Genomic DNA, 27,227 nt, shown 5'->3' on the forward strand with positions numbered 1-27,227 from the left:
CTGCTGACCTTTGCAGGCATTAGTTTGCCTTCTCGTTCTTTCATTGAGCACTCTGCTCCAATAATAAAAGTGCTGATGTTTATTAACCATAATAATATGAACCATTATTCCCATGTATTAATCACTTTCTATGCTTTAAGTACTGCACAAACTCTTTTTCTTCTTTATCTTCACTGCACCTTAGGGATCATCAGTATTTTAATTTCACAGATGTGAAAACTAATGCTCAAAATATTTTGAAATAATTTGTTCAGAGACACAAAGGGGGTAGGCATGCTGAAAGCCCAGCCCTGAGTCTAAAGTCCTGCATTGGAGCCCTGCTCTACTGCCCCCTGTGGGTATATCAGCTCATATTCACGCACATGGATGTGTACTCAGGACTATATACCTTTGAGAGCAGATGTTTGCAGAAATGCTTCATAAACTGGGGGTTGTGGGTTCAATATTCATAAGATTTTCAGCATTTTAATTGAAGCCATAATTAGGATAAATAATGTCCTAGTGACAAAATCCCTCGCTTGGACAGGTGCTATTCAACCTTCAGGCTGAGGCCATGATTGGGATTTTCTTACACATTAGAAGCTGTGAAAATCAGCTGGTGAGATATGGCTTGAATAACTTCCTCTCTGACATGCCTGTGAATACATCTCATCCTTGGCCTTATCAACTTTATCACTGAAGTTATGAGCCTTCTAAATAAAGCAAGGAGTGGCCCCGTTTGGTCACACGGTGATTAATGGTTTAGCAGCTTTTCCAAGGTGGCAAGGATGAAGTTGCAGGTCATTTTTTTAAAATTCTGAAACTGATACTCATTTCTGAATTTAATACCCATATCTGAAAATAACTCTTCTGTATCATACTTCTCACTTAACTTCAAAGAAATAAATATTCTTTGGAGTTCAAAAGAAAATAAACATATTCTAAAAATGGAGACACTTATAACAGAAATGAAAAAAACAATTATTTTATGTCAGGTGATTTATTAGGACATTTTCTAATGTATTCTGAAACCTAGTCAAAGCACTTTTAATCCATAAACAGAACCAGACAAGATTTTATTTTGTTACATCACCATGAATGTTTGTAAGATCTTGGTTAAACATTTTGCTGACAATAGCAATGCAAATGTAACATGACCAAATCATTTCATAAGGAAAATTGCAATCTCATTGTCTCAGGTTTTTTTTAACTGCCTAAGAATTATTATTGAGCATGCAGCTTACTGAAGAGTTTAATAACAAAAAATAAAACCTTACATCTGCCAAAGTCAACAGAGCTTTCCTGAAGTCACCAGATGTTTCAGAACTAATGTCATCTCCCAGACTCTTCTTATATACTGAAATCAAATAAGAATGAAATTAAGATTTGACAAACTGAAAAATATTACTATCAAGCAAGAGTATAAATGCCAACATTAGCAAGGAATGAGTATCAGATAAAATAAATCTTGCATTTTATTAAATAGAACTTCTTGATTCCTTAATTGTGTGAGATGGAGACAACTGTATGTTGTGGTAGATGCAAAAGAATAGGAAGAAATGCCATTTAGGAACAAATCTGGCCTTTTCATTAGACCTGGCACTAAGGAACACAGGGGTGGGCAACCTGCTAATTCCCCTTCCAATTTCCATTAGCTCCTTCTCTCATATTAACAGGTCCCTAACCTTTAGCAAGACACAATGTGCATAACCCTAAAATTACATTCTCAGCTTCCATCTTAGCTAGAGACAGCTCCATAACTAAGGTTCTCCACAGTGATTGTGGGCAGACATATGCGACTTTGCTGGGAAATCTCCTTAAAGCGATAGGCCATGCTTGGCTTAGTCCCTCCTTGATCTTACTACCTTCTGTGTGGATTTTTTTTTTTTTTTTTTTTTTTTTTTTGTGGTGCTGGGGATTGAACTCAGGGACTTAGTGCTTGTGAGACGAGCACTCTACCAACTGAGCTATCTCCCCAGCCCTTCTGTGTGGATTGGTACCCAGAGCCTGGGCTATGAAAATAAGGACTGCATCTCAGCGATGGCAAAGTGTAATCAGGAGGGGGCCTGTGATCCTGGAAGTTCTGAGGAACTATCACACCAGTCTTCCAATTGCCCATCTCCAGACTTCTACATATAATAGAAATAATCCTCTATCTTATGTAAGCCCCTGTAATGTTTCTGTTTTATTGAACCTTATCTGAATCTTTTTTTGTGTGTGTGTTTATTTTTTTTTTTATTTTTTTATCTTTTTTATTATTTTATTGTAAACAAATGGGATACATGTTGTTTCTCTGTTTGTACATGGCGTAAAGGCATACCATTTGTGTAATCATAAATTCCTAACCTGAATCTTAACAAATATATCTAAGTTATATTTGATATAACTTTTGCAAAAAAAAAGAAAGCTATACTAAAACCTATTATTTTTCCTTAACAAAGGACAACAATATGTTCACATATTTTAATATGAACTAGTTATACTATTCTTTGCATGGCCTATGATATGCAGTAACTATATCATTCCATCTCATTTTGCAGTACTGGGGATCAAACTTAGGGCCTCCTGAATGCTAGGCAAGTGCCCTGCCACTGAGTTACACCTGGCCCCTGCCCATGAATCTTAACTCTATGTTCTTATCCATCCAAGGAGTAATCACCCTTTTGCAGCTAATACATATCTGGACGTAGGTGTCACCAGGTGGCAATCTGAACTCTATATCATTCTCAAGAACTCTATATAAATTAGCCATACGAATGCTCATCCTTTTGAAGCAATGAAAGACAATTATAGAAAGTGATATGACATTATCTAATAGAAGAACTGCTGGAATGAAAACTTCCTCAGCACGAGTTTAGTAAACATCTTTTAAAATGAAATCTATAATTTTTCAAAGAAATTCATATAAGCAAAATCCACTATAAATGTAAATTATTTATCTAATGATAATAACATTTAGCAGCCATCATTATGCCTAAGTCATTATATTGTTACATTTATCCTTCAGTTTAGTTAGAATTTTTTTTTAACTTAAAAACATCAAGTCAAAGAATGAAGCTTTTATTTTTTAGAATTTGGAGAAATATTTTGTAATTTTAGAATGATCTAGATGAGACTTTATAGTCATTTCATGCAGCCTCCCCACGCTTCTCTTTACCCCAGATATTTTGCAGAAAATTAGACTATTAAAATGAAAATGATTTCAATCAAAGTTGACAACTATTTTATTCATTTTGAGGCATTACAGAGAATAGAAAAATGAACATGATATTTTAACAGTGTAGGCACCTGAACACGAATGAGTTCTTGATTCCTGATTCAGTTTTTTTTTCTCAGATACATTAACTTTTAGAATTCTGGGAAAAGTCCAGTATTCAGCTCTCTATTTACTAGACTATTGTGTCATGGTACTACATAAGCCATATGAGATGCCTGACTGATCTCTTTATGGATAGTCTGCCTTGATGAATTTTTTATGCACAGATCACCACGTCACATTACATGACACTCATTCCAGCTGATTGCAACAGGATTGGCACCAGCATATAGATTGTCAACAGCTAAGAGTTAACCTGATGAGAGAACTTTGCCCAAAAGAATGCTCTCTATTAGGGACTTCCTGAACCCATTGAATCTAATCTTGAATGGAGTAAGTTACACAGAAAAAGAGGCAAAGACAACAGAATAACAAAGAAGTGAAAGATCCCCAGAAAAAAAGGCAGAAAACAAGACAAGAACAACCCAACACCGTGGACAAATATAAGCCTTGGGAAGTCAAACATTATTTGGTAAGGAAAAAGAAGCTCTTGGTAGTGTCAAGACCCTCAGAAACAACAGTGATAGGAACAGAGTTACTATAATGGAAGATAGTAAGGGAAACAATGGATGCTAAGGCAGTGACAAGATAGTTGGGTCCCTCAGGCTATACTGTGTCCTGAATCTCTGTAAAATTTGACTCTACATAATTGAGAATCTTTCCTCTTGGTTTTCTTGTGTATCATTAATCTAGTAATCAAGGCAAACTAGTTGCAATTCTATTTTTTATAGCCTTAAATTAATTCACATAGAAAAAGAGACTGTGGGAACTTTGAGCAACTATCATTTGTTACATTTGCAAAACATAGTCCTAAATGCTTCAACTTTCACTGTCTCTTAAGATCTCAACCTCAACCTTAAGGACATCCATTCAATAAATATTCGAACTTAACTTTCCACTGTTCTAATCACTGGGGCTAGAACAGTGAACAAAACAGACTAGATTTCCTACTAGCAGAACTGAACATCCTGGGATTTTTGGTACATAAATGCTAGATTCCAGGGAGCTATCAAAGGAAGGTCTACTCATAGAATAGCGAACTTCTAAGAGACACCAGGAAGTAACAAGCCACTTTGGATAGAGCATCTAACTGCTGAATTTTTAAAAATATTTATAACTTGTTGAACAGAAATACGTTAACATCAAATATTTTAAACACCTATCGTGTACCCACTTGTGCCTATCATCAAGCAATTCTACTACTTACTTCAAATTCACCCATTCCTGTTAGGTTCCATCAACAGGGGAAATCGAGGGATACTTGCCTGCTATTCATGTCAGTGCTGACCCAGCAAAAATCTTTCACCCTGAAAGAAGTAATTGTCTCCTAGAACATGACATTTGCACTGCCAAGTTCAAGCCAGAAGGATCCTGTTCCCAGAGGCCTGAACTCCTCCTTAAGCCTCTCCTCTGAGCCCTGGAGGTACTAACACTAGGCAGGTGATGTCCCTCTTAGTTTCAGATAACTCCAACCTCCTCCCTGTGTTGTCTCAGTCCTGAGGGTTATAGACTGTATTACCCACTGTGTTCCCCTTTTGCTTTTTCATTTCTCCAAAAAAGGTACTGAAGCAATTCTCAATATTAAATTCTCTCTCTCTTAAAATATCCATGCTGTTTATATTTTTCTAACTAGTGCATCAATAATAAAACAGTCTCTTGGGCTGGGGTTGTGGCTCAGTGGGACAGCACTTGCCTAGCATGTGTGAGGAACTGGGTTCGAACCTCAGCACCACATAAAAATAAATAAAATAAAGGTATTGTGTCCATCTATAACTAAAAAAAAAAAAAAAAAAAAAATTTAAAAAAAAAAACAGTCTCTTGTCATTAAGGTATTTACCTTATATGAGAATTTCCCAAAGTAACCTAATACACATCCAAGGCCCAGTACCAGTTCTTGAAGTTTTTCCCACTGCAAAACTCCTCTGATACACAACTGACCTTCCAGAGACACAAATTTAGAAAATGTGACTCTCTTAAGGTACCTGAAGAGGGTTATAGGTGGTTACTGTCTGAGCTGAACTGAGCTGGTCTTTGCCCTGGTTCTGAGGAGGTGCCCCCTAAATCCTAGGAATTTCCCCAGTGATTGGAGTGTCTTTGTTATTTCTAGTGGTCCCCTCAGTTTATACTAACAAGATGACTCATGATAGAGGGTAGTCACATCAGAAAGACCAACCATGAGCTTAGAGGGTTGAGGCTTTGAGCCTCATGACATCAGCCCCATCTGGGGAAAGGAGGAGCTGCGGATTGAGTTAAATCACTTGAACAATGATTCAATCAACCATGCATGCCTATGAAATAAAATGCCAATAAAAACTATGGATACCAATGACCAAGTGAGCTTTCTGGTTGATAATTACACATCAGTGGGCCTGGAGGGTGGAAGCTTCACATTGGATGCTTCCAGACCATTCCCTATGTGTCTTCATTTGAATGGTTCTGATTTGTATCCTTTATAATAAAACTATAATTATAAATATAGCACTTTCTTGAGTTCTGAGTCATTCTATCAAGATATTGAACATGAAGGGACTATGAGAACCCTGGATTTGTAGAGGTCTGAGGAGCTTGAGAATACCTGAGTGTATAGAATGGTGCCTAAAGCGAGGTCAGTCTTATAAGTGTGAAGTCACACTATGTGTGGGTGGAGTGAGAATTGCACTGTAAGGACTTTATCATTTTTACACTGCTAACAGACCTTTAGGACTTAAGTTAATTTTATTGTATCCACATGCTCATCTGTATCCTCTAAATGGCCCGTCTCATTTCCCACACTCAATATCATGAGTCTAATCTGAGTGGGTTTTAATATATAATAATAATATGCAATGATTTTAGTCTCTAACATTGATGAAAATGGTTGATTCAATTAAGTGATCGCTGAAAGCAATCAGCACAGCTGGAATATTATAAATGTAAAATGTTAATGACATTGTTATGCAGCAGCATCTAGCTCATATCATATTCTAATTTTTTCTGAAAATCCACAACCCATTTTAGAAATGTACCTTCCACTGTACAACTCCTGACTTCTCAAAATGACCTGTGAAGAGACTGGTGGAATTCTGGTAAAAGCACCTTGGCTCCTATATTTGTGAACAGTGGTATGGGTAAGTAGAAAACAGGATTACCTGTATAATAGGCTTGAGAGATCTCTTTCATTTGCTTGCTTGTCCTGGTAGTTAAGATTTCAATCAAAGCATCTTCATTTGTTCCAGCGCCCTAAAAAGCCAACAGAAATCTAATTTTTAGGACACTTAAAAAACTCAATTTCATGCTTTTCAGTCTTAATATCTTATTTTATACAGATGAAAGAACAGTTTTGAGTAAATCAATATGAGATCTCATATTGCTCCAAAGTAGTTTTCTAATTTTCCTTACATTTTGGTGTTAAAATAACATGAGACATCTGGAGTAAACTGACAAAATTTTTCAAGAAAATTTCCTACTCTAGTGCAAAAATCAATTGAATAATTCTAGAAATAAAGCATATAAAGAAAAAAAAGCCTGTGTCATTAAAGATCAGAGTGATAGTCTAATAGGATTAACCCCAATGGGTATTCAAGCATTACACTATGTTTTGAAAGGTCTCTCCAAACCTTTGGAGCTTATTCCTGCACCCCTGTGCTGGGTGGGTCAGCATGTATCGTCCTCTTCACACACAGAGGTTTTCAAATCTTCAATAAGGGCTGGGGAGATAGCTCAGCTGGTAGAGTGCTTGCCTCACAAGCACAAAGCCCTGAGTTCAATCCCCAGTAAGGCAAAAAAAAAAAAAAAAAAAAAAAAAAAAAAAAAAAAAAAAATCAAATCCTCAATAATGTGTCATGGTTCTGACTGGCTTAGAAACTGGTTACCCCTCAGCCATATTTATATCAAGGTTACTGAATCCCACTGTGATTCCAAGGGAAGCCATTTATAACTGGACTTGATCAAATAGGGCCAATGAGACAAGTGAGCAGAGACTGAGTTCAGTTCTGTCCCTCTATGGCCGGGATTCCTAGTAGCCCCCAACCTCTTTTGTCATTGTTGCTTACCAATAGATCCTTCAAGATTTAATTTGGCCCCTAACTATCCAAATAACGGCTGTATTTCTCAGTCACCTTTACAGCAAAGTTTATCCATATAACTAAATTCTGGCCAATCAGATTTATATAGAAGTATCATATCAATGTATTGGGAGTGTCCTTGGAGGGAATGAAACCTTCTTTTTCCTTTCTTATTTAGTTGATGGGAATGAAGATACAATGGCTAGATCTTTAGTTGCAATTGTTGGGCAAGAAGTAGAAAGCATGAGCTGAAGATGGCAAAGCCTCAAGTCTGCAGGGTCCTATTTGATAATGGTGGTGCCACCGCACTCTGATCTGAACTGCTTACTTTGGATTTTTTCATGTAAAGAAAATTTTTCTAATATTTCCTGGTGTATCTAATCCAGCTAACCTCTCTTCATGTGGTAGTCATAGAGGCACATTGCTCTATTTCACCTGTGGAGTAGCTACTGCAAAGAACGTAGTTGATCCAGTTCAAAAAGGTTGTGCTCATTCCAGGCTTCAATTAGCCAAGGACTGAACAGAGCAGGGGTTCTGCAGCTGGGCCATTTCTGCCCAACCCTGGACTCCTGCGAGGGGCAGTCTTTGCTCAGACACTTCTCATCAGCCTGTCAAGCTTTCTCAGAGCTGTACTACTCACTAAGGCTCTTCTGATCTGACCCTGTTTTCTTCCCTCTCTTTTTCCCAGGTGTCAGACCTGCATCGCAGTCTGAGGGTTCATCCACTTCCCCCGCTCTGTCTTCTCTTTGTCCTTCAGAGATCTCACAACAAATCTCTTTACGTCTAATTCCAATTTGCCATCTGCTTCTCAGATAAGCATACCTATTCCACAGAAAATAAAATAACTCCTATCCTTGATGGGAGGGCAGAATATGGCTTATGTCTCACAACCGGACACCTTTTAATATTTCTTTCCTTCCTATCAATAAACATGTTAAGCACCTACTGCAATTCAGAGTGCTCTAGGATAAGGATACAGGCTAAGAATGATGAGATTCCTTATCATGATGGAGGTTTGCTTTTTATTTTTTTTAATGTATTTCTTTTTAAAAAAAGTTTTTTTTAGTTGTAGATGGATACCTTTATTTTATTTATTTATTTTTATGTGGTGCTGAGGATGGAACCTATTGCCTCACGCAATGCCTTGTGTGCTAGGCAAGTGCTCTACCACTGCGCTGTACCCTAGCCCGAGGTTTGCCTTTTAATGAGAAGAAAAGAGATAACAAATAAATGGATTAAAAAAATAAGAAAAGACAGGACAACTTTAGGTAGAAAAAGGTGCAATTAAAGAAAGAACACTGGTCCGGGTGGTGGCAAATGCCTATAATCCCAGCAGGTTGGAGAGGCGGAGGCAGGAGGATCACAAGTTTAAAGCCAGCCTCAGCAACTTGGCAGACCCTGTCTCAAAACAAAAAATTTAAAAAGGGCTGGGGATGTGGCTAAGTGGTAAAGTGCCTCTGGGTTCAATTCCTGGTATCAGATCAAACAACAACAACAACAAAAACCCTGGCTTTTCCTGTACCTGACTTGAGGTGATCTATGAAATATTCATGTATTCATTTGACCCAGAAAACCTCATAGAAACATGCAAATCAAGAGGTTCAAGACTTTATGTCTGCTTTAAGAACACCTGTGAAACTGTCCAGGCCAGTCATATGCATATATATGAAAAACAACCAAGATCTGACAGATGTCACCTTGAAGAAGCAATATGCACTAGGCCTGATGACACATGCCCATAATCCCAGCAACTCAGGAATCTAAGGCAGGACAATTCAAAGTTTGAGGTCAGCCTGGGCAATTTAACAAGACTTTGTCTCAAAAAAAAAAAGTTTTTTTTAAAAGGTTGAGCACCCCTGGGTTCAATCTCTAGTACCATTAAAATAATAATATTTTTTTTAAAAAGCAGCAGAAGCAACAGCAATGTGTGCCACTTTGGCATTACAATGGTGGAGCTTGTAGGGGTGCCCAGGCCAAATAGTGAGGCTATTCAGTCAGTAGCCCACAAAGGGTGCTAAATTTTTTGCTGTGCATGCCTTAAAATTCAGAGTACTGCGGAGCTTAAGCATTTCCATGTAGTTTCTCTGGTCACTGAATATATCCAGGTGAACAAAGCACCCAGGATGGGCACCACACTTACAGAGCTCATGGCAGGATTAGCCCATATATCTGCTCCCCTTGTTGAGCTGAGATGGTCCTTACTGAAAAGGAACACATTATTTCTAAACCAGAAGGGGAGGGTGCACAGAAGAAAAAGATATCCCAGAAGAAACTGAAGAAACAAAAACTTACAGACCAGGAATAAATTCAGCATAAATAAATGCAAATAAGAAAATTAAAAATAATAATAAAAATAAAGCTGAGTAAACAAGTAGAAAATGTCTGGAGGAAAAGCATTGCAGATGGAAGGAACATGATGTAAATGGGCTTCAGAAGAGGAATTAGCTTATAATGTTCAAGAAGCAGAGAAAAGGCCATAGTAGCTACGTTTGAATGAGGAGAAGAGGTGTAATGATCAGTTTTAGGTGCCAAATTGGCCAGGCTATGTCCCCCTTATTCAGTTGAACACTAATCAAAGTGCTGCTCTGAAAGTATTTTGGGAGCATAAAGTCTGCTATTAACTGATGCTAAGTCGGGGAGATTATCTTAGCTATTCTGCATTCTAGGTGGGTCTGATAGAATCTATGAGAGGCCTTAAGAGCAGAGTTGAAGATTCTCTGAAGAAGGGATTCTGCTGACAATTCCAGCCATTCATTCTTGATCGTCTGCCCTAAGATTTCAGACCTTTTTGTCAGTCCCACAATTGTGTCGCCAATTCCTTATAATAAATCTTTTACTATATCTGTCCTGCCAACTCATTTTGCTTCTCTGGGGAACCCTGACTGACCAAGAATTTTTAAAGCCACAGAGACAGACAGGAGCTAGACAAGTTGGGTGATGAAGATTTTAAGTACTTGCAATCACTAGAGATTTATGCAGGTAAATAACTTTATAAAGTAATTTTGGCTATTCTGTGGAGAATGGATTCAAAATAGGCAGACATGGAGGCAAAGAGATGAGTTAGGATACTGAAGGTTCAGCCAAGAGATGCTGTGATCATGGTGGAAGGGCAGCAGTGGATTTTGAGAGAAATGCACATATTTTCAGAGGACTTTGGAGTAGAACTAGTGGACTAGCTCATAGATTAGGAACTCTGAAGACAAGGGTCCAAGCACAGTATGAGGATCTTGGCCTAAGCAATGGAGCTGATGACAGAGTTATTTACTTCCAGTACCAACAAACCAGAGAATTTTGTCATGTCCAAATAAGAATGTGACAATATCTTTCAGCCCAGGAACACGTGGGTTCCACAACTGCTCCCTATTTCAGAGTAATCCCATCACTCAAGGAGCACAACCAAAACAGCATTCAAGTCCACTCAAGCCTCAAGCACGCACTGAAGAGAGTTCACTGTTTCTGATGACTTAGTCAAACCCTGCGCAGGAGCAACTTGGGCAGGGTTCATACCTTCATGGATTTCTTTAGCTGCTTTGCATCAAACACTGCTGGTGGGGTCACAAGAGCTACCATGAGATGTTTGAAGTGGCCAGAGAGATCACCCTTCAAGTCATCTTTCAGCTCCTAAAAAAAAGGCAAGGAAGGAATTGTGAAATACTTTTCTCCTTCTCTAAAGTCACCTAATGAAAGATAAACATAAGTATCAAAATAAGACAAAATTGGTGCAGTCACTCTGGAAAGCAGTGTGGAGATTCCTCAGAAAACTTGGAATGGAACTACCAATTGACCCAGCTATCCCACTCCTCAGTTTATACCCAAAGGACTTAAAATCAGCATACTACAGTGACACAGCCACATTAATGTTCATAGCTGCTCAATTCACAATAGCTTGATTGCGGAACCAAACTAAATGCCCTTCATTTGATGAATGGATAAAGAAACTGGTATATATACACAATGGAATATTACTTAGTCATAAAGAAGAATAAAATTATGGCATTTGCTGGTAAATGGATGGAGTTGGAGAATATCATGCTAAGTGAAATAAGCCAAGCCCAGAAAACCAAAGGCTGAATGTTTTCTCTGATAAGTGGATGATGATACATAACAGGGGGAGTGCTGGGGGGTTAAAGAAGAATAGATAAACTTTGGATGTTGTAGAGGAAAATGGGGCTAGAGGGGGTGGGGGAAGGAAAGATAGTATACTGAGACAGACCTATGTATACGTATGATTACCCTATGTATACATATGATTACATGAATGGTGTGAATCTACATTGTGTACAAACATAGAAATGAAAAGTTGTACCCCATTTGTGTACAATGAATCAAAATGCAGTCTGTAAAAATAAAAAAAACATGTAAAAAAACAAAAAAAGAATCAGATGAAAACATGCCCATACACAGGGCATAAACAGAAATGTTGAAAATATTTCTATGGATATTAATCTGCATTTATGATTGCTTCCAAAGTGTTTCATTTTATAGAGGATTTTTATGTGCACCACAGTTAGGAATTGTATATTAAAATGCATTTCCTGTAACTACTTGAATTTGATCATTATGTGTTGGATACATGTATTGAATTGTCATATGCTACCCCACAAATATGCATAAATGCACAATTAAAATATTTTAAAAATGTATTTCTGGGTCCTTGATGCTCTTAATACTTGGGATAGGGCAAGAGAAGAGGAGGAGGGAGAGCTTTAAAATTCACACCCAGCTTCACTGGTAGGTGCCCTATCCCTGGGTGCCTTGCCTCTCTGTGACTCTAACAAGCTCTGAAGACAAAGGGGAAGGGAGGACAGTGGTTGGTCATTTGCCTCTGGTGAGTGCATGAACTGGGAGGCAGTAGAAGCTGTTTCCTGGTAACAACAGCGAGGGAAGTTCTGCGTGGCAGTGGAATTACTTATTGATACCACCCTTTGGCCCTGTTTTCACACATTACATAACTACAGCGCATCTCCCTTGCCTAAAGGCAGATAACATGATTTCTATTTCCATTATTCAAAGGAGTTACACAGAAAAAAAATTTTTCTGCTCCCTGATTGTTTTCAGGTCTGACACAGAGGCTGGCGGCCTCCCGGACTAAAACGGTGATGCAGAACCACACCACCACACCACCAGGGGCACAGCAGGGCCGGGCTTCTGCTGGAACAAATGGGATGGAGCCAAAGGTCGCCAGCTCTGCTTTAATTGCCACAGGGTTTTTCCTCATTAAATGCTAAGTTCTGCTTCTATTTGTCCTCAATTCAAGACTTTGGAACTGAATCTTATCTCACATGCTCGCATTCAATCCCACTGTGAGAAATGGCTGTAACCCTTGCCTCCAAACTCCCTCCATATTTGGAAATAATGAAAGACCAACTGATAATTCTTGTTCCCTATATATGAAAGTACTGCCTTGCCCAGATGCTTGGCCATCTATTCAATTCAATGCATGTTTACAAGTACCTGCTCTGTGCTGTGCCTTTAAAAGGTGAGTGAGATAAAAGCCTGATCCCTAAGGTATTATGCCCTAATAGGAAAAACAGAGATCTTCAAAGATAAAATTTCATTAGAATGCCTTAAGTATCTGATACAGGGAGCTCTGAGAAGGAGTTTTAATGCCTGGGGGCCTGTAGAACACTCTCAGGAGACGATGCCTGAGCTGGCTTTGGATGATCACTCCACTGTCTCCATGGCCTGACTTTCTCTATTTCCACACTTTCCTTTCCACAGTTCATTACTACCAAAGACAAAACAACCTTTTAAAAATAAAAATTAGATCATAACATTCCTTTGCTTATAAACTTGTAATTTTTTAAAATTTATTTTTATTGTACACAAATGGGATACATACTGTTTCTCTGTACATGAAGTAAAGGCATACCATTTGTGTAGTCATACTTTTACATAGGATAATAGTGTTTGATTCATTCCATTACTTTTTCCCTTCCCCCCCAACTCCTCCCACCCTTCTTTTCCCTCTATACAGTTCCTCTTTCCTCCATTCTTACCTCCTTCCCACCCCTACTCTGTGTCATCATCCACTGATCAGGGAGATCATTCCTCCTTTGGATTTTTGAGATTGGCTTATCTCACTTAGCATGATATTCTCCAATTTCATCCATTTGCCTGCAAATGCCATAATTTTATTATTCTTTATGGCTGAGTAATATTCCATTGTATATATATATACCACAGTTTCTTTATCCATTCATCAGTTGAAGGGCATCTAGGTTGGTTCCACAATCTGGCTATGGTGAATTGAGCAGCTATGAACATTGATGTGGCTGTTTCTCTGTAGTATGCTGATTTTAAGTCCTTTGGGTATAGGCCAAGGAGTGGGATAGTTGGGTCAAATGGTGGTTCCATTCCAAGATAAACTTGTAATTGTGTGGCACATGCCTGTAATCCCAGTGATTCAGGTAGCTGAGGCAGGAGGATGGCAAATTCAAAGCCAGTCTCAGCAACTTAACAAGGCCCTAAGCAACCCAGTGAGACCCTGTCTCTAATAAAATACAAGAAGGGGCTGGGGATGTGGTCCAGTGGTTAAATGCTCCTGGGTTTGATTCTCAGTACCAACCAACCAACAAACAAACATTTCATTGTTCCCTATTGTCCTCAGAATAAACTGTAAACTCTATACCAAGACCCAAGACCCAAACCTGGACAACACAGGGAAGACCAGTCTCAAAACAAACAAAAAGGTTTTTTTGCCAGGCACACACCTACAGTCCCAGCTACTTGGGAGGCAGAGGTAGAGGATCACTGAACCAGCCTGGGCAATACAGTAAGGCCCTTCTCATAAACAAAGTCCCAAAGACTATCATAGTTTTGGCCTCTTTCCAGCTCATCTCTTTCTTCTGCCCTCTTCAATTCTGTGTTCCTGTCATATTGGAATTCTTTGTTTCTCCAGTTTGCCCAGCTTGTTTCTACTTCAGGGCTTTTGCATTTATTATACCCTCTCCCCAATATGCTTTTCCACCAGATCAAGCAGGGAAGAATCTTAGTATGGCTTAGTCTAGTTGAGAGTAAGTTGAGAAGCCCTCAGTGACCTTTCCTCCCCACCCTACCTTAAGCAGCTGTCGCCAGTTGCCCTCCATCACACCACCTCATCTGTATTTTCTCATAGCACCAACGTCTGAACTTACTTTAATTGATCATTTATTACTTTTCCATCAGAATGATAGCTCCACAGGAGAAGGAAGTATCTCTGCTCTCTGTGCCAGTGTATCCCCAATATCTAGGGTATCTCCTGACACAAAGCAATAGTCAACAAACAGGTGATAAAAAAATAAACTGTATAGCAAAGTCCAAGTCTCGTTTCTCCTTATGTAATTTCTAAAATTTGGCAAGTTGTCTTTTTTTTTTTTTTTTTTTTTTTTTTGCAGTGCTGGGGATCAAACCCAGGGCCTTGTATTTGTGAGGCAAGCACTCTACCAACTGAGCTATTTCCCCAGCCCTGGCAAGTTGTCTTTTGCTGAAGGAATTAAGCCCACAATTACAAGGATATTGTAGAATAAGAAGAGATCAGAGACTCTAAAGACAGGATTTGTCAGATAGTCATTGTTGTGGGGGGCTGTCTTGTGTACTGGAGGATATTTAGTAGCACCCCTGACCTCTGCCCACTAAAGCTAAAATCCCCACCCTCCTGGTCCCATACGTGGTAATCAAGAGCTTCCATTCACGCCAAGTGTCCTGTGGGGAGCAAAATCACTACTGGCTTAGAATGGCTGATCTAAGGTGACGCTCTTTATTCCACAGGTGAAGAAACTGAGGCCCGATGCAAAACTGGGGACTTGGACAACAGGTTCAACCAGTTAAAAGCAAAACCAGGACACAGGTCCCAGGTTCCTGACGGGATACACAGGGCACCTTTTACTACACTCATCCTGGAACAAATGATCTGCGGGCACTGTCATAAGGGAGCAACTGTGGTGGAGCAGTGATCATCCCTCTCTCCTGCTAGTGTTTGAATCAAATTGTACCTTTCCATATGCTGCTTGATATTCCTTAGCAATCAGCTGCCGCTGTGCCTTTGACCTCTCAGTCAGAATGCTGATGAGCGTTTTCTCATCCGTCCCTAAAGGAAACAAAAGTATTTAACTCACCATCAACCCAAGGATGCTCAATATCTGTCTCGAACAAAAGAAAAATGATCAATAGGCTGAAACAAATGGAGAGAGTAAGGCATTTTAATTTCCAGCTTCCTATGAGGTTCTAATCTTTATTTCTTTGTTTCTTTGCCTGGCTTTTGGAAAAGAAAGTAAACTTTATTTGGATAGTTTTGGGGGAAGAAAGTAACCACTGTCTATGATTGTCTTCTCCCTTTCTTAGATCAGACAGAGGGAGGAGCACAAATAACCTTTAGCTTCACCCTTATGAGGTTCAACAACTATCTTACCACTTTTTATCTCTCAAGGCCATACTTGACATCAAGGTCTTTCTGCCCTAGACAACAGGAACTGACATTTACTGAGAACCTACCATGTACCAGGCACCTTTTTATTCCTTGTCTTAGATGACAGTCATACGGTCCTGTATAGTAGGCAGGACTAAGCTGTCCTAATGATAAAGACATTAACACTTAGAGAGCTTAACTTGCTTGCCGAAGTACATAGCTCCTAAGTGGTACAGCAAGGATTTAGACCTAGCCTCTGTCCCCCAAACACGTATTTCTATCTCTGGTCTACACCGCTCTCGTGCATGCCACACCCATACACTTAACCAACTGTTTGTAAGTCAGGGGTAACATGAGGCCAGAGCTAAGGCTGGTCTTCCTGATAATGTAGAATTAAGATCAGTGTGTGAACTACAGCTAGGTTGGGAAGCTGTGAGTTGATGAATTGGCTTGAAGGCCTTAGGTATGCTGACTAGACTGATATGAAGATCAACCGGAACTGGAGACTCAACTTCTCTGTGTTGAGGTGATTCACACACACCTTGTCTACACCTGTCCATGACAGTGGTACACACCTACCTCAATGAGAGGGCAAAAGAATCTGTGCATTTATTTATCTGCTGGGTCTCCCAAAAGAAAGACACCACCTTTCTGTACCTTTGGTATTGTATTTTTCTATATTGTTAAGCAAAGAGAATTGGATTAAAGCCCACTGCACTCTTGGTGTCTGATTACCAATTTGACCTTTCACGGCATCGGTGTCAGTGTACAACTAGATACCTCCAACTGCACAACATCTCAAGTTCAGCACGCGCCAGGTGGAAGTTTTTGTATTTCCTCTCTAACTCTCCTTTTAGTCTATTCCTCATCAATCATACAACCGTGGATAACAGCATCCAACAAAAAATTCTGGCAATCATCCTAGGTTCCTTTCTTTTACTTATTCTATACATTGTAGCCAGTATTTGCATCTCTGGAATTTGTCCTCTCCTCCTCACACCCTCTGCTATGTGTCCTTATCCTAATTTAACCAGATAACTTAAATAGCCTCATTTGACCCCCATATAATTCATCCTGTATACCACTACTTTAAATAAAGAAAAAAAAAATTTAAATGTGAACTGGCCATGTCATTCCCTTGGCTAAAATCTTAATGGCTGTCTGTAATCTGAATGAAGTTTAAGCCCCTTAGCTCCTATACCAGCTCCTGACTTGTGTCTCTTTTCTCATACTCCACCCTTCTGTGTAACTATACTTTTGTACCCAGGCTCCACACACATAGAACTACTTGCAGTTATGTGTAACTTGTATGTCTGGGAATTTCTCATCTCTTATTTTTGTACACACTCAAGACCAGTAACTAAAGCAAGCTTCATCCCAGTCCACAGACTACATTTAACATATTCCTAATGCAAATGACATTGTGATGCTTGGTTCTGGATTCAGAACATATCAGAGACGATGCTCACAAACAAAACCTCCATCTGGGCCTGTAAGCCAAAATGCAAAAACTCATGAAGAAACAATATTAAGAAAGTCAAGCAACAGATGTTAAAGATATTAATTCATTCAATTTGAAACTACCTCACGGAGCAGTCTGTGGAACACTGGGTATGATGAGTAGGGCAATCAAAGAGATATGTGAAGAAATGCTTTCATTTAAAAATGGGGGAAAACAAAAATCTAGTCAGAAATAAGTCAAGATGACACTGACATAAAGTCCTAATAGTATATTTCGTGAAATTTTACAGCTGATCCTAAAATTCAAAGAGATAAAAAAATAAATAAAACCCTTGCCCTACTAAACACCAGCATCATTATAAAATTATAATTGTGACAAGGTGGTATTAGATAAGGGAGAGGTAAACAGACAAATGGAATATAAGAGAGAACAGAAAAACAGGGAACATAAAACAGAGGTGGTAATACAGATCAGAGTGGAAAGAAAAAGCTTTTCAATAAATCGTGCTGAGACAAACATCCATATGAGATAAAATAAAATTAGACACCTTTAAATATTATCCGTAGATGTTAGCTCCATATAGATTATAAGATCACAGTGTAAAAACAAAATTTTAAAGCTTTGGGTAAAATGCAGGGGAATATATTGATGACCTAATTACAGAAAAGATACAATAAGCATAAATCTGAGAGAAAAAATATTGGCAAAGTTGATTTTGCTAAAATGCACAGCTTGATGCAATAAAAATTATCATGACCCATATTAAAAGAAAGTCATAGATGAGAAGATATTTCCATGTCTTGAAATTTAAAATATGCTTTGTATCCAGAAATTATAATTTAAAAATTTCTTGCTAATCATGAAGAAGACATTCCAACTGAAAATAAAGGATAAAACATCTGAAGAAGATGAATAAGTATTGCATGAAAGAGGAAGCAAATAAACAAGAAAGGAAGCTTAAATGCATCAGTAATCTTACATCCACATGGAGAAGAGAGTAAACAAACACATATAGAATAACATTCAATTTTAGATCCAGTCAATTGGGGAAAGTGCATAGTATTACAGTATTTATGAGAATATGGAGTAAAAGGAAGTCTCATACAGCGCTGGAAGCAATGCTAATTTCTGCATTCAGTTAGGAGAGCAGTTTAGCAAAATTTCTGGTTAATCTAAAAATAAGCATCCCCTTCCACCTGGAAATTCCAGTTCTTGTCATAGTCTAGAGAAATGCTAGCAAATGTTTGCAATGAAACATAAACAGAAATAGTTATTGCACAGTATTTTTATACTGTAATAGAAAAGAATTATGGGCAATTTAAATGTTTCATTGATATTTCCATTTTATGATGCAGCATACAATAGACAACTATGCAGTTAAAATTAATGAACTAGAGCTAAACATATCAACGAGGATAAATCTCAAAAACATTGTTTTAAGGAATAAAAAACAAATTGCAGAAAAATATATATAGAACAATTTCATTTTTTACTGCTTAGGTCCATATAAAACAATATGTACATACATACATACTTATGGCATTTAAAGTTTCATGGGAATAAACTGTAATTTAGGATGGTGATTATCTTTAGGCAATGGGGTGAGGAAGAAATCTAGGAAAAATCGACAAAGATTTTATCTGTAATACTTTATGATGATGATGATGATGATTGCTATGGCTGGCAGCAGCGGTGGTGGTAGTTTTTAATATTAAGTAAACATGGCAGATGTTATAGGTAATAAAACTGGATTCTTCATTGTTTTATACTTTTAAAAATCCTTGGGCTGGGGTTGGGGCTTAGTGCTAGAGCACTTGCCTAGCATGTGTGAGGCATTGTGTTCAAGTCTCAGCACCACATAAAAGAATAAATAAAATAAAGATATGGTGTCCATTTACAGTTAAAAATATTTTTTAAAAAAATCCTTGACAATGTGTCTACTTGAGTAAACTTACTTGGATAAACTGAACTAGGGCACTTTCAGAATGTAACTTTCCTGATTTGCTTCAGCTTTAAGAAAGGAATTGTAAAGCATCACTTACCAATTCCTCTGATTGCCTTATGAATAGCTTCAGCATCCACTGATGGGCTGAAGCCTGGATAATCTCTTATTGTTCCTCGGGGTCCAACCTAGGAGGAAAATATTTGAAAGTCTCACTAGTTTGAAATAACATGTTATTTATATTATATATGCATATTCTCATGTGCATGTGGGACATGTGTGACAGACCCAGAACTTGCACACCTTCCTGCCGTTTTCAGGAGTGGTGTAAGAAAGCCTCCCCTCCCTAGACATATAGGCAATATGACTTCTACCACATGCAACATGAGGCCTCTCTTTTTCTCTTGTGTAACAAATTACAAATATAAAAATTGCTTCTCTAGAGCAAAGTTGTGTCAGTCTTGGTGACTCCGAAGAATATTTGCTTTAAAGTGGCATCTGCATAAAAACAACAAGAAAGCTGAAATTTCTTACATCCTCTGTTTTCAAGCGATAATTCAAAGTTCTTCACTGCATCTCACACAGAAGTAATTGCAGTTTACAGACTTCAAGACGTTTTAATTAATGTTGACCATTGTCCTTGGGGAACCCTACACTAAAGGATCCATAAATGAAAACCCTATTAGGATTGTCTGTTCTTAAGCTTTGTTTAATGGATGTGCAATTGTGACTGATAAATTCCCTTCTAAAAGCTCCACAGACATCATAGATCTTCAGGAATAGCAAGGAAATAAAAAATACCACACTACCAATTTTAAGCACATAAATTAGAAACATGTCAGTTAGCTGGGAAAGACTGTACTCCTGAAAGAATAAAATATTCTAAAACTGCTTAAGAGACAAAATAAGGACAGCCACAAAGACATTAAGAAAAAAATCAAAGTGAACATGTACTTCTTACATGGAATATCCTAACCCTAAGAATAAAAACCTATCTTTATAGTAATTACATTTTCTTTTTAAACAGCATTTTCCTATCCTGTTACTAATGTTGGCTCTGATGTCTTGTATTAATATAGCTTCATTTAGGCTCTTCTGAAGTGTTTAATATTTTCATGAAAGGACATTATCTTGTCACATTAAAGTGAATGGAAAATTAATGTTCTGGCATTGTAAAAAATGATAGTCTGTTGACTCAATAGAACAGACTGAACAATTTGCTTCGTTACAGTCAAACACTGTTTAATCTTAAAGCACCACAAAATAGAGTTTTGAATTTAAAAAAATAATAATTATAATAAGTAAGAAGCCAGTTGTGATTGTACCAGAGCAGAAGACACTTGTAAGAAATCTGTCACTTTAATGTATTCTCTTTGGAGAATTCTTTCCCCAAGGTTTAATAAATAGCTTATAGATTCACATAGTCAACTGGCTTCATTTCAGTTCTATCCACATAAGAACATTCGTGTTTCTCTTATCTGGCATTTTGGAAGAACCATCATTTGAACATTGGCATGTGTCATTCCCAACAATGTCCTAGGTCCTTTATATGTTAACTGCCTGGCATGTATTAGAATTAAAAATTCCATTAATTTCTTCTATGGTAAGATTTTTTGCAAGTCATATGAACATTTCTGGATCATTTGGGCAACCAAGTCTATCAAGTGAATACTTACTTGTAGTGCTGTTCGTTGAAATAACTGAACCAGTTTTAAATATTTCACTAGAATTCTATTTTGTATCCCATGGTCTGTACTGGAGGTACAGCTCAGTGGTAGAGCATTTGCCTATCACACATGAGGCCCTGGTACACAAGAGTGCACCATTTCACATATATGGCACCAAGATGTGAAAAGATTGGAGATTTGCTCAAGTTCACACAGTTGGTTAAGCAATAGAATCTGAACCTGAATGCCATCTAGACTATTCTAGCCATTCCTGGTGTTTTTTGAGATACAGTCTCTATGCTGGGGTGAAATGCATATGGTCAGGTCCCTAGACATAGTGAATCATATTTTTAAATAGAGTGATGAGGTCTACATGTTTAAGAAGCTTCCTGATTCTGTGCCACAGGGATATTTACATGGTTGCATCTGAATACAAGACAAAATTGTGTTCAGATCCTAATTGTTTATGAATTATGAAAACTCAGGGTTTGCATTCTAGCAGTGACCTTTTCACTGCCTTGTACCACCTACGCATCAAAATATGTTAAAAATTACAATATGCAAATTTAGAGGAGGATGAAATTCCTAATCTATTATGCAACTTTCTATACAGTGAGAACTAAATGGGTAAAAAAACTTGTCTAATTAAAAGAAAAAAAATCTACACACACACACATACCAACTTGAAAGACAGCATGGGCTTTTACTACTTATTTACTTTGTGGTAATGGGGATCAAACCCAGGGCCTCATGTGTGATAGGCAAATGTTCTACCACTGAGCTACACCCCCCAGTGCAGGTCATGGGAATTACAAAGTAGAATTTTAGTGAAATATTTAAAACTGTTTCAGTTATTTCAATAGACAGTTTTAAAAATTTCACTACCAAGTATTCCCTTGGTAGACTTTTGGTTGCCCAGATGATCCAGAAATTTTTATATGACTTGCAAAAAATCTTACCATAGAAGAAATTAATGGAACTTTTTATTCTAATACATGCCAGGCAGTGAATTAAGTGACCTCAATGAGGTAGATTTATTAAAATGGAAGAAATCATCTTGGAGCCATATGTGCTTAAATAGGATTCTGCTAATAAGGACAGCCCCAGTAATTTAAAGCCACTTCCTTATGACTAAAATGCCCTGTGCTCTACACCACATCACCTTGCCTGGCCTGGGAGTGGGCAGTGGAGGGCAATCTTGGTGGTTCTCACAGTATGGTTCTTGGTCATCCCCATCAGAACCACCGGGAGCTTACTTCAAGTGCAAACTCTCAAGCACCACCTCACTCTTACTGAATTAGCCACCATGGGGTTAGGACTCAGACTCTGTTTATACAAGCTCTCCAGGTGACTTTAAAGCACTTTATGAACCAATGCTTCATTTCATTCTCAGTTGCTTAGAGAACCAAAGCAAAACTGAGCAAACAAGCCAGGAATTCTTTTATGGGTGTGGAAGAGGAGGAATTTGATGATGAGCTCATTGTTTCAGGAATGTTGGCCTTTTCACAGTCAAACAGAGATATCTGCATTTCCTGCTTCATTGTAAGCTTTAAAGCCTTGCCATTTAAATTTCTAATCAATATAAGGCTGCGTTTATTTAAAATAATCCTAGTACTCCAACAGTGTCAGTACTAGTGTAGGACATCATGTGATTGAAAAAGCAATTTAAAAAAAAAATTAGGTTTGATCAGATTTCCATCCATATCCCCTAAACATATTTAGTTGTTTTCCTTTTCTTAAACTTGATCTTCACACATTTAGTTATTTTCCTTTTTTTAAACTTGATCTTCAGATGTCTGTAAAGGGAAAATGACCTGAAGTCAGATGGAAAACAAATTAAAGGAAGGAGTGTTTAAAAAGAAGTTGTAGAAAAATAGGAGAGCTTTTTGTTTTTTTGCACTGGGGATTGAACCCAGGGGTGCTCTCCCACTGAGAGATATCCCCAGCCCTTTTATTTTTTATTTTGAGACAGAGTCTCACCAAGTTGCTGGGGCTTGGCCTTGAACTTTTGATCCTCCTGCCTTGGCCTCCTGGGTAGCTGGGATTACAGGTCTTCACTGCCACACCCAGCAGGACATCTTTATAGTAAGAACAATTGCTGCTACTCACTATGTGCCAAGAACCGGGCTAAGCACATTTTCTGTATTAGCTCATTCAATCCTCACAGTAAACATAAGGTAGACACAATAAATCCTATTCACAGATGGTAAAACTGATGCTTAAGAAACTTGCCCAAGTCCACACAGTCAGCAAGTGGTCTGTCCTATCAACCTTTGTTTCTACTTACTAGACCAGGCTGCATCTCCCATGAACCATCTTCTTCATACCAGTATAATTCTCCCTGATCTTCTAAAACTATCTATTGGAGGTCAGCCATAGGACATGATGCCAAAAAGCCATAATTGTGGCCAAACTGGCTCTGGGGAACTGTCTGCTGCTACCCCAAGATGTCAATCTGTCCTTGACTCACAAAATATTATTGTATCTCACTTTTCACGCCAAGTAGACTGGGTTTGCAAGAAGTTAAACATTTGTATTCAGAAGAATGAATAAAAGAGAAAAATGCAAGGTGCCAACTCTGCTGACATAAAACATATTTAAAGCCAAATGCTCCGGAGCAAGAATAGCAGCAACTGCAGGTACATTTTGAAGGTGAGGCAAAACCAAATCACTCCTCACTTCATAAAACCCTGTAAAGGCCAGGTTCAAAAATTAAGGCTTCAAATCAAAGTCTCTGATAAAACTCCAGGACTGTGGAGTTCTCAAAGAGCCAGGGAGAAATGACCATTCTCTGCTCAATGTCAAGGCACTGTTGGGTGGTGAAGTTTTATGATACAAGGTGGAATAGATGACAAAAATAAAGCAATCAAAACTTGGAAAATACAAGACTTCTTGTTCAATTCTTCAAGCAAGAAGTCATCTTCAAAACCAAAGAAAGTTTACTGCAAAAGGCCTCAAAATGAAATAACAGTCAAGTGAGGCAGGTGGTATGGGTTGAACTGCTTCCTCCCAAAACAGATATGATGAAATCCTAACCCACAGCACCACAGAATGGGATCTTATTTGGATAAAAGGTTACTGCAGATGTAATTCATTGAGATGAGTGTTAGGTCGGAATTTGGGCGACTATATGAGGGAGAGCAGAGCAACTGAGGCAAAGGGCAGCGCGCCACACGGTGACCAAACGGGCAGGAAAACTCCACTGACTCTTACCTCCACCTATCACTCAGCAGGACCCCTACCCACTCTGGCCTATAAAGACCCTGGGCAGCTGGGGCCACATGCAATTTTCTCCGGCTCCCTACCCTGACCTGTACCCTGCGGGGGGGGGGGGGGGGGGGGGGGGGACACTGGTAATTTCGCCCAAGAGCCAAATTCCAATAAAGCTTGCTTCCTTGGCTTTCTGTCCGATTTTATTTGGCCACTGGCCTTGTCCCCGAGCTTACAATGAGGTCTTTCTGCAGTAGGGTGGGCCCCTAATCCAATATGGCTGATGGCCTTATAAGAAGACAGCCCTGTACAGGGAGGATGTATGGAGACAACGAAGGCAGATACCTGCATTCTGCAGCTCCAAGAAACGCAGAGTTTGCCTGTGTGGAAAACCAGAATACGTCTCCCCAAACATGAAGACTTGTTGAGCTGAGGATATTCAGAAGAAAAGGGCACAGGACAGCCTTCAGCCCTCCCACTGTTGCCTAAAACCAGGACATGGATTAACAAAGACAAAAGGTGGCTGGCTGCTCTCACCAGAGAGAACAGAAGTTAAGAGACAACTTGAGGAGACCCTTGTTAGCCTGGAACCTGGAGGTACCAGAAGATTTATATTAACAAGTTTTACTAACTAACCATTACCAGTCAGTTATTTACCTTCTCCTCAAATTGCTGCTTATAGAAACTTAGTCCTTTCTTTTCCTTTGTCTTATCACTTCTCTAAAAATTTACTCTTTGTAAATGCTATATTCTCTTTGAAGATGCTATATGAGCTGAAAATCAAAGGCACCTCTTTGAGAACTATTCATTCTCTAGGAGTCGCCCATGTGTATTAACAAAGCATGCATGTTCATAAGTTCATTTTTTTCCTCTTGTTAATCTAGGTTTTGGAACAGGGGTCAGTTCCAGCTATGAACACAAAGGGGTTATTATTACTCCCCTGTACAAGGAAATCACTGGAAGCTAGGAAGAGGTAAGAAGGCCTCCCCTGGAAGTTTTGGAGGGAAGATGGCCCTACTGACACCTTGATCTTGGACTTCCAGCTTCCAGAAGTATGAGACAGTGTATTTCTATTGTTTGAAGTAGCCAGTCCATGGTACTTCGTCGCAGATACCCTAGAAAGCTAATATAGCAGGTAAAATACCAGAGAAAAGGACTGGTAACAATTCTGTTCCTCCAGGGCAAACACCAGGGGCACTTCCCTCTCCCACATACCAGCAGCACTCACTAGACCAAGGGAGTGCAAGGAGCAAACAGAAGGCTCCCACCGCCCCTGCAGCCTAGAGGGCAGTAAAGGGCAGCAGCAGGTGCCCAGTGTGCTGTCAGCAGGAGGGAGGGGTGGCCATCAGGGGCCCTGATAGAAATGAGGCTGACATGGCTTTGTTTGCCATGTGTCTAAGAGGTCTGAAGGAAATGTTTGCAAGCGTTCTGTGCTTACTCAAGCGAGAAAGTCAAACACTCCAGCTTTTCTTTTATAAATACAGTGATTTCATCAGGAGCGGTCTCTGGGAGCAAGAGCATGGGAATGTGATAACAGAGGAGGGTGTGGGCTGGAGTGGAAAGACGAACGTGGCTCAGAAAGCAGAAGACAGGGACAAACAAGCAGTTTGGGATGCATTTTCCATGAAGCCTGGATTATGAGAGGAAGCAGCTGTGACCTCTCAGAAGCCTGTGTCCCTCGATTCACCTACCCAGCCCCTGCCTTCTTCAGGCTCCTGTGTCCAACCTCCTGGGTTTCTTCCCGCCCCACCAGCATGCATTTATTGTCCTTTGTCAAGCAGGCACTTCTAAAGTGCAAAGTCCCTTTTTAATTCTGCTGTTGGTTATTTCTTCCACTCTCTTCTGTATGCTGACAACTCCCCCATTTATCATAGCTCCAGCCCCAACTTCAATCTGTGCGCTCGTCTTACATATTCACTGTCTGCTCCATGTGTCAGTTTTCATATCTTACTTATTATCACTACTTCCCCCCAACCTACTTCTTCCCACAGGTGACACTGACAGTACTGTACTTTGCACATACCTGTTCATTTAATCCTCCAAATCACTTTGTGAGGTAGGTACTATTGATTCTATTTTGACAGGGAGGAGATAGAGACAGAGAGAGGTGAAGAAACTTGCCCAAGGTCACATAGCTGGTTTGTGGCACAGCAGGATTTGAATCCAGGAAATCTGGCTCCAGTCTTAGTACTCATCTGCAATTTGCTTCTTTAGTCATCCTCATTCCTGTAAAGGGTACCTTTATCTCATTTGGTTCCTTCATCTCCCTTTCCCTCCAAGTCCAGCCCATCCGCAAGTCCTGTAGAGACAATCTTGAAAGGTAACGTCACATGCACATCTCCTCTGCCTCTTTGTCCCTGATGTCTTTGCACTCCTGGCCATCTGAAGTAGACTCCCTCCCACTTCTTCCTATTGCCCACCTCCAATTGTCCTCACACTGTAACTGAAGATCTGTTAAAGATAGATGTCAGATTAGTCACTCCCCTACTTAACAACCTTCTCTGGACCTGAATTAAGTCCAAACTCCTTGCTCCAGTCCATACAGCTATGAGTGGTTGGTCCAGACTCCTTTGTTGCCTTCATCTGGATCGTCTCTCTTCTTCATCCATCACAATTTGGTTCTCTGAAACTTCAGCAGGTACACATGGAGTTCTTTCCTACCTCAGGGCCTTTGTTCATGCCTCTCCATCTATGTGAAAGGTCTTTCTCCCTTCAGGCCTCTCTGTAAGGGCCATCTTCTCTGATAGACCTTCCTGGGCACTTGATCCAAGTGGTCCTCTCCTGTTATTCTTCATTTTGGCAGCCATTTTCCTTTTCGGGTACAAGTATTCAGTAATTTCTCTCAGTGTTTATTTCTGTCTCTCTACCTCTTCTAAAACAAAGTTCCACAGGGCACAGACATTTGGTTCACTCGCTACCATATAAAACAGATTCTAGCCCAGTGGTTAGCCCCCAGATGGAGGCTTAAAAACAACTGTTGAGAGTAAGTAGATGCAAGATAATGACATCCCAAAGTGTGGAATTTCTCCAAGGTCTACACTAGATAATTGGCTGCCTGATGAAATGGTTTCCTTCAATAATATTAATGATTCAGAAATCAAAGCAACCATATATTTTGGGAGACTTGGGAGATGTTCTGGAAGTTGGTGGTACCTAGAGAACCAAGATGTTCAGTGATTCTACTCCATTCTCTTCCCTGTTTCTCCAAGCATTCAGGGTTGT

At 39.2% G+C, this 27,227-nt stretch overlaps 1 protein-coding gene across 1 annotated transcript in view; it reads right to left on the reverse strand.

The window, feature by feature from the left end:
• Anxa3 (annexin A3) overlaps positions 1 to 27,227 on the reverse strand; it is a 55,151-nt gene that overhangs the window by 16,083 nt on the left and 11,841 nt on the right. Inside the window, exons 3-7 of the mRNA XM_047566901.1 lie at positions 19,229 to 19,316; positions 15,312 to 15,406; positions 10,846 to 10,959; positions 6,424 to 6,514; positions 1,257 to 1,336 (exon numbers count right to left, since the gene is read on the reverse strand). Coding sequence (XP_047422857.1) covers positions 1,257 to 1,336; positions 6,424 to 6,514; positions 10,846 to 10,959; positions 15,312 to 15,406; positions 19,229 to 19,316 — 468 coding nt within the window. The remainder of the gene's footprint in view (positions 1 to 1,256; positions 1,337 to 6,423; positions 6,515 to 10,845; positions 10,960 to 15,311; positions 15,407 to 19,228; positions 19,317 to 27,227) is intronic.

The sequence above is a fragment of the Sciurus carolinensis genome, chromosome 10 (assembly GCF_902686445.1).
Source record: "Sciurus carolinensis chromosome 10, mSciCar1.2, whole genome shotgun sequence".
NCBI classification, from domain to species: Eukaryota; Metazoa; Chordata; class Mammalia; order Rodentia; family Sciuridae; genus Sciurus; species Sciurus carolinensis.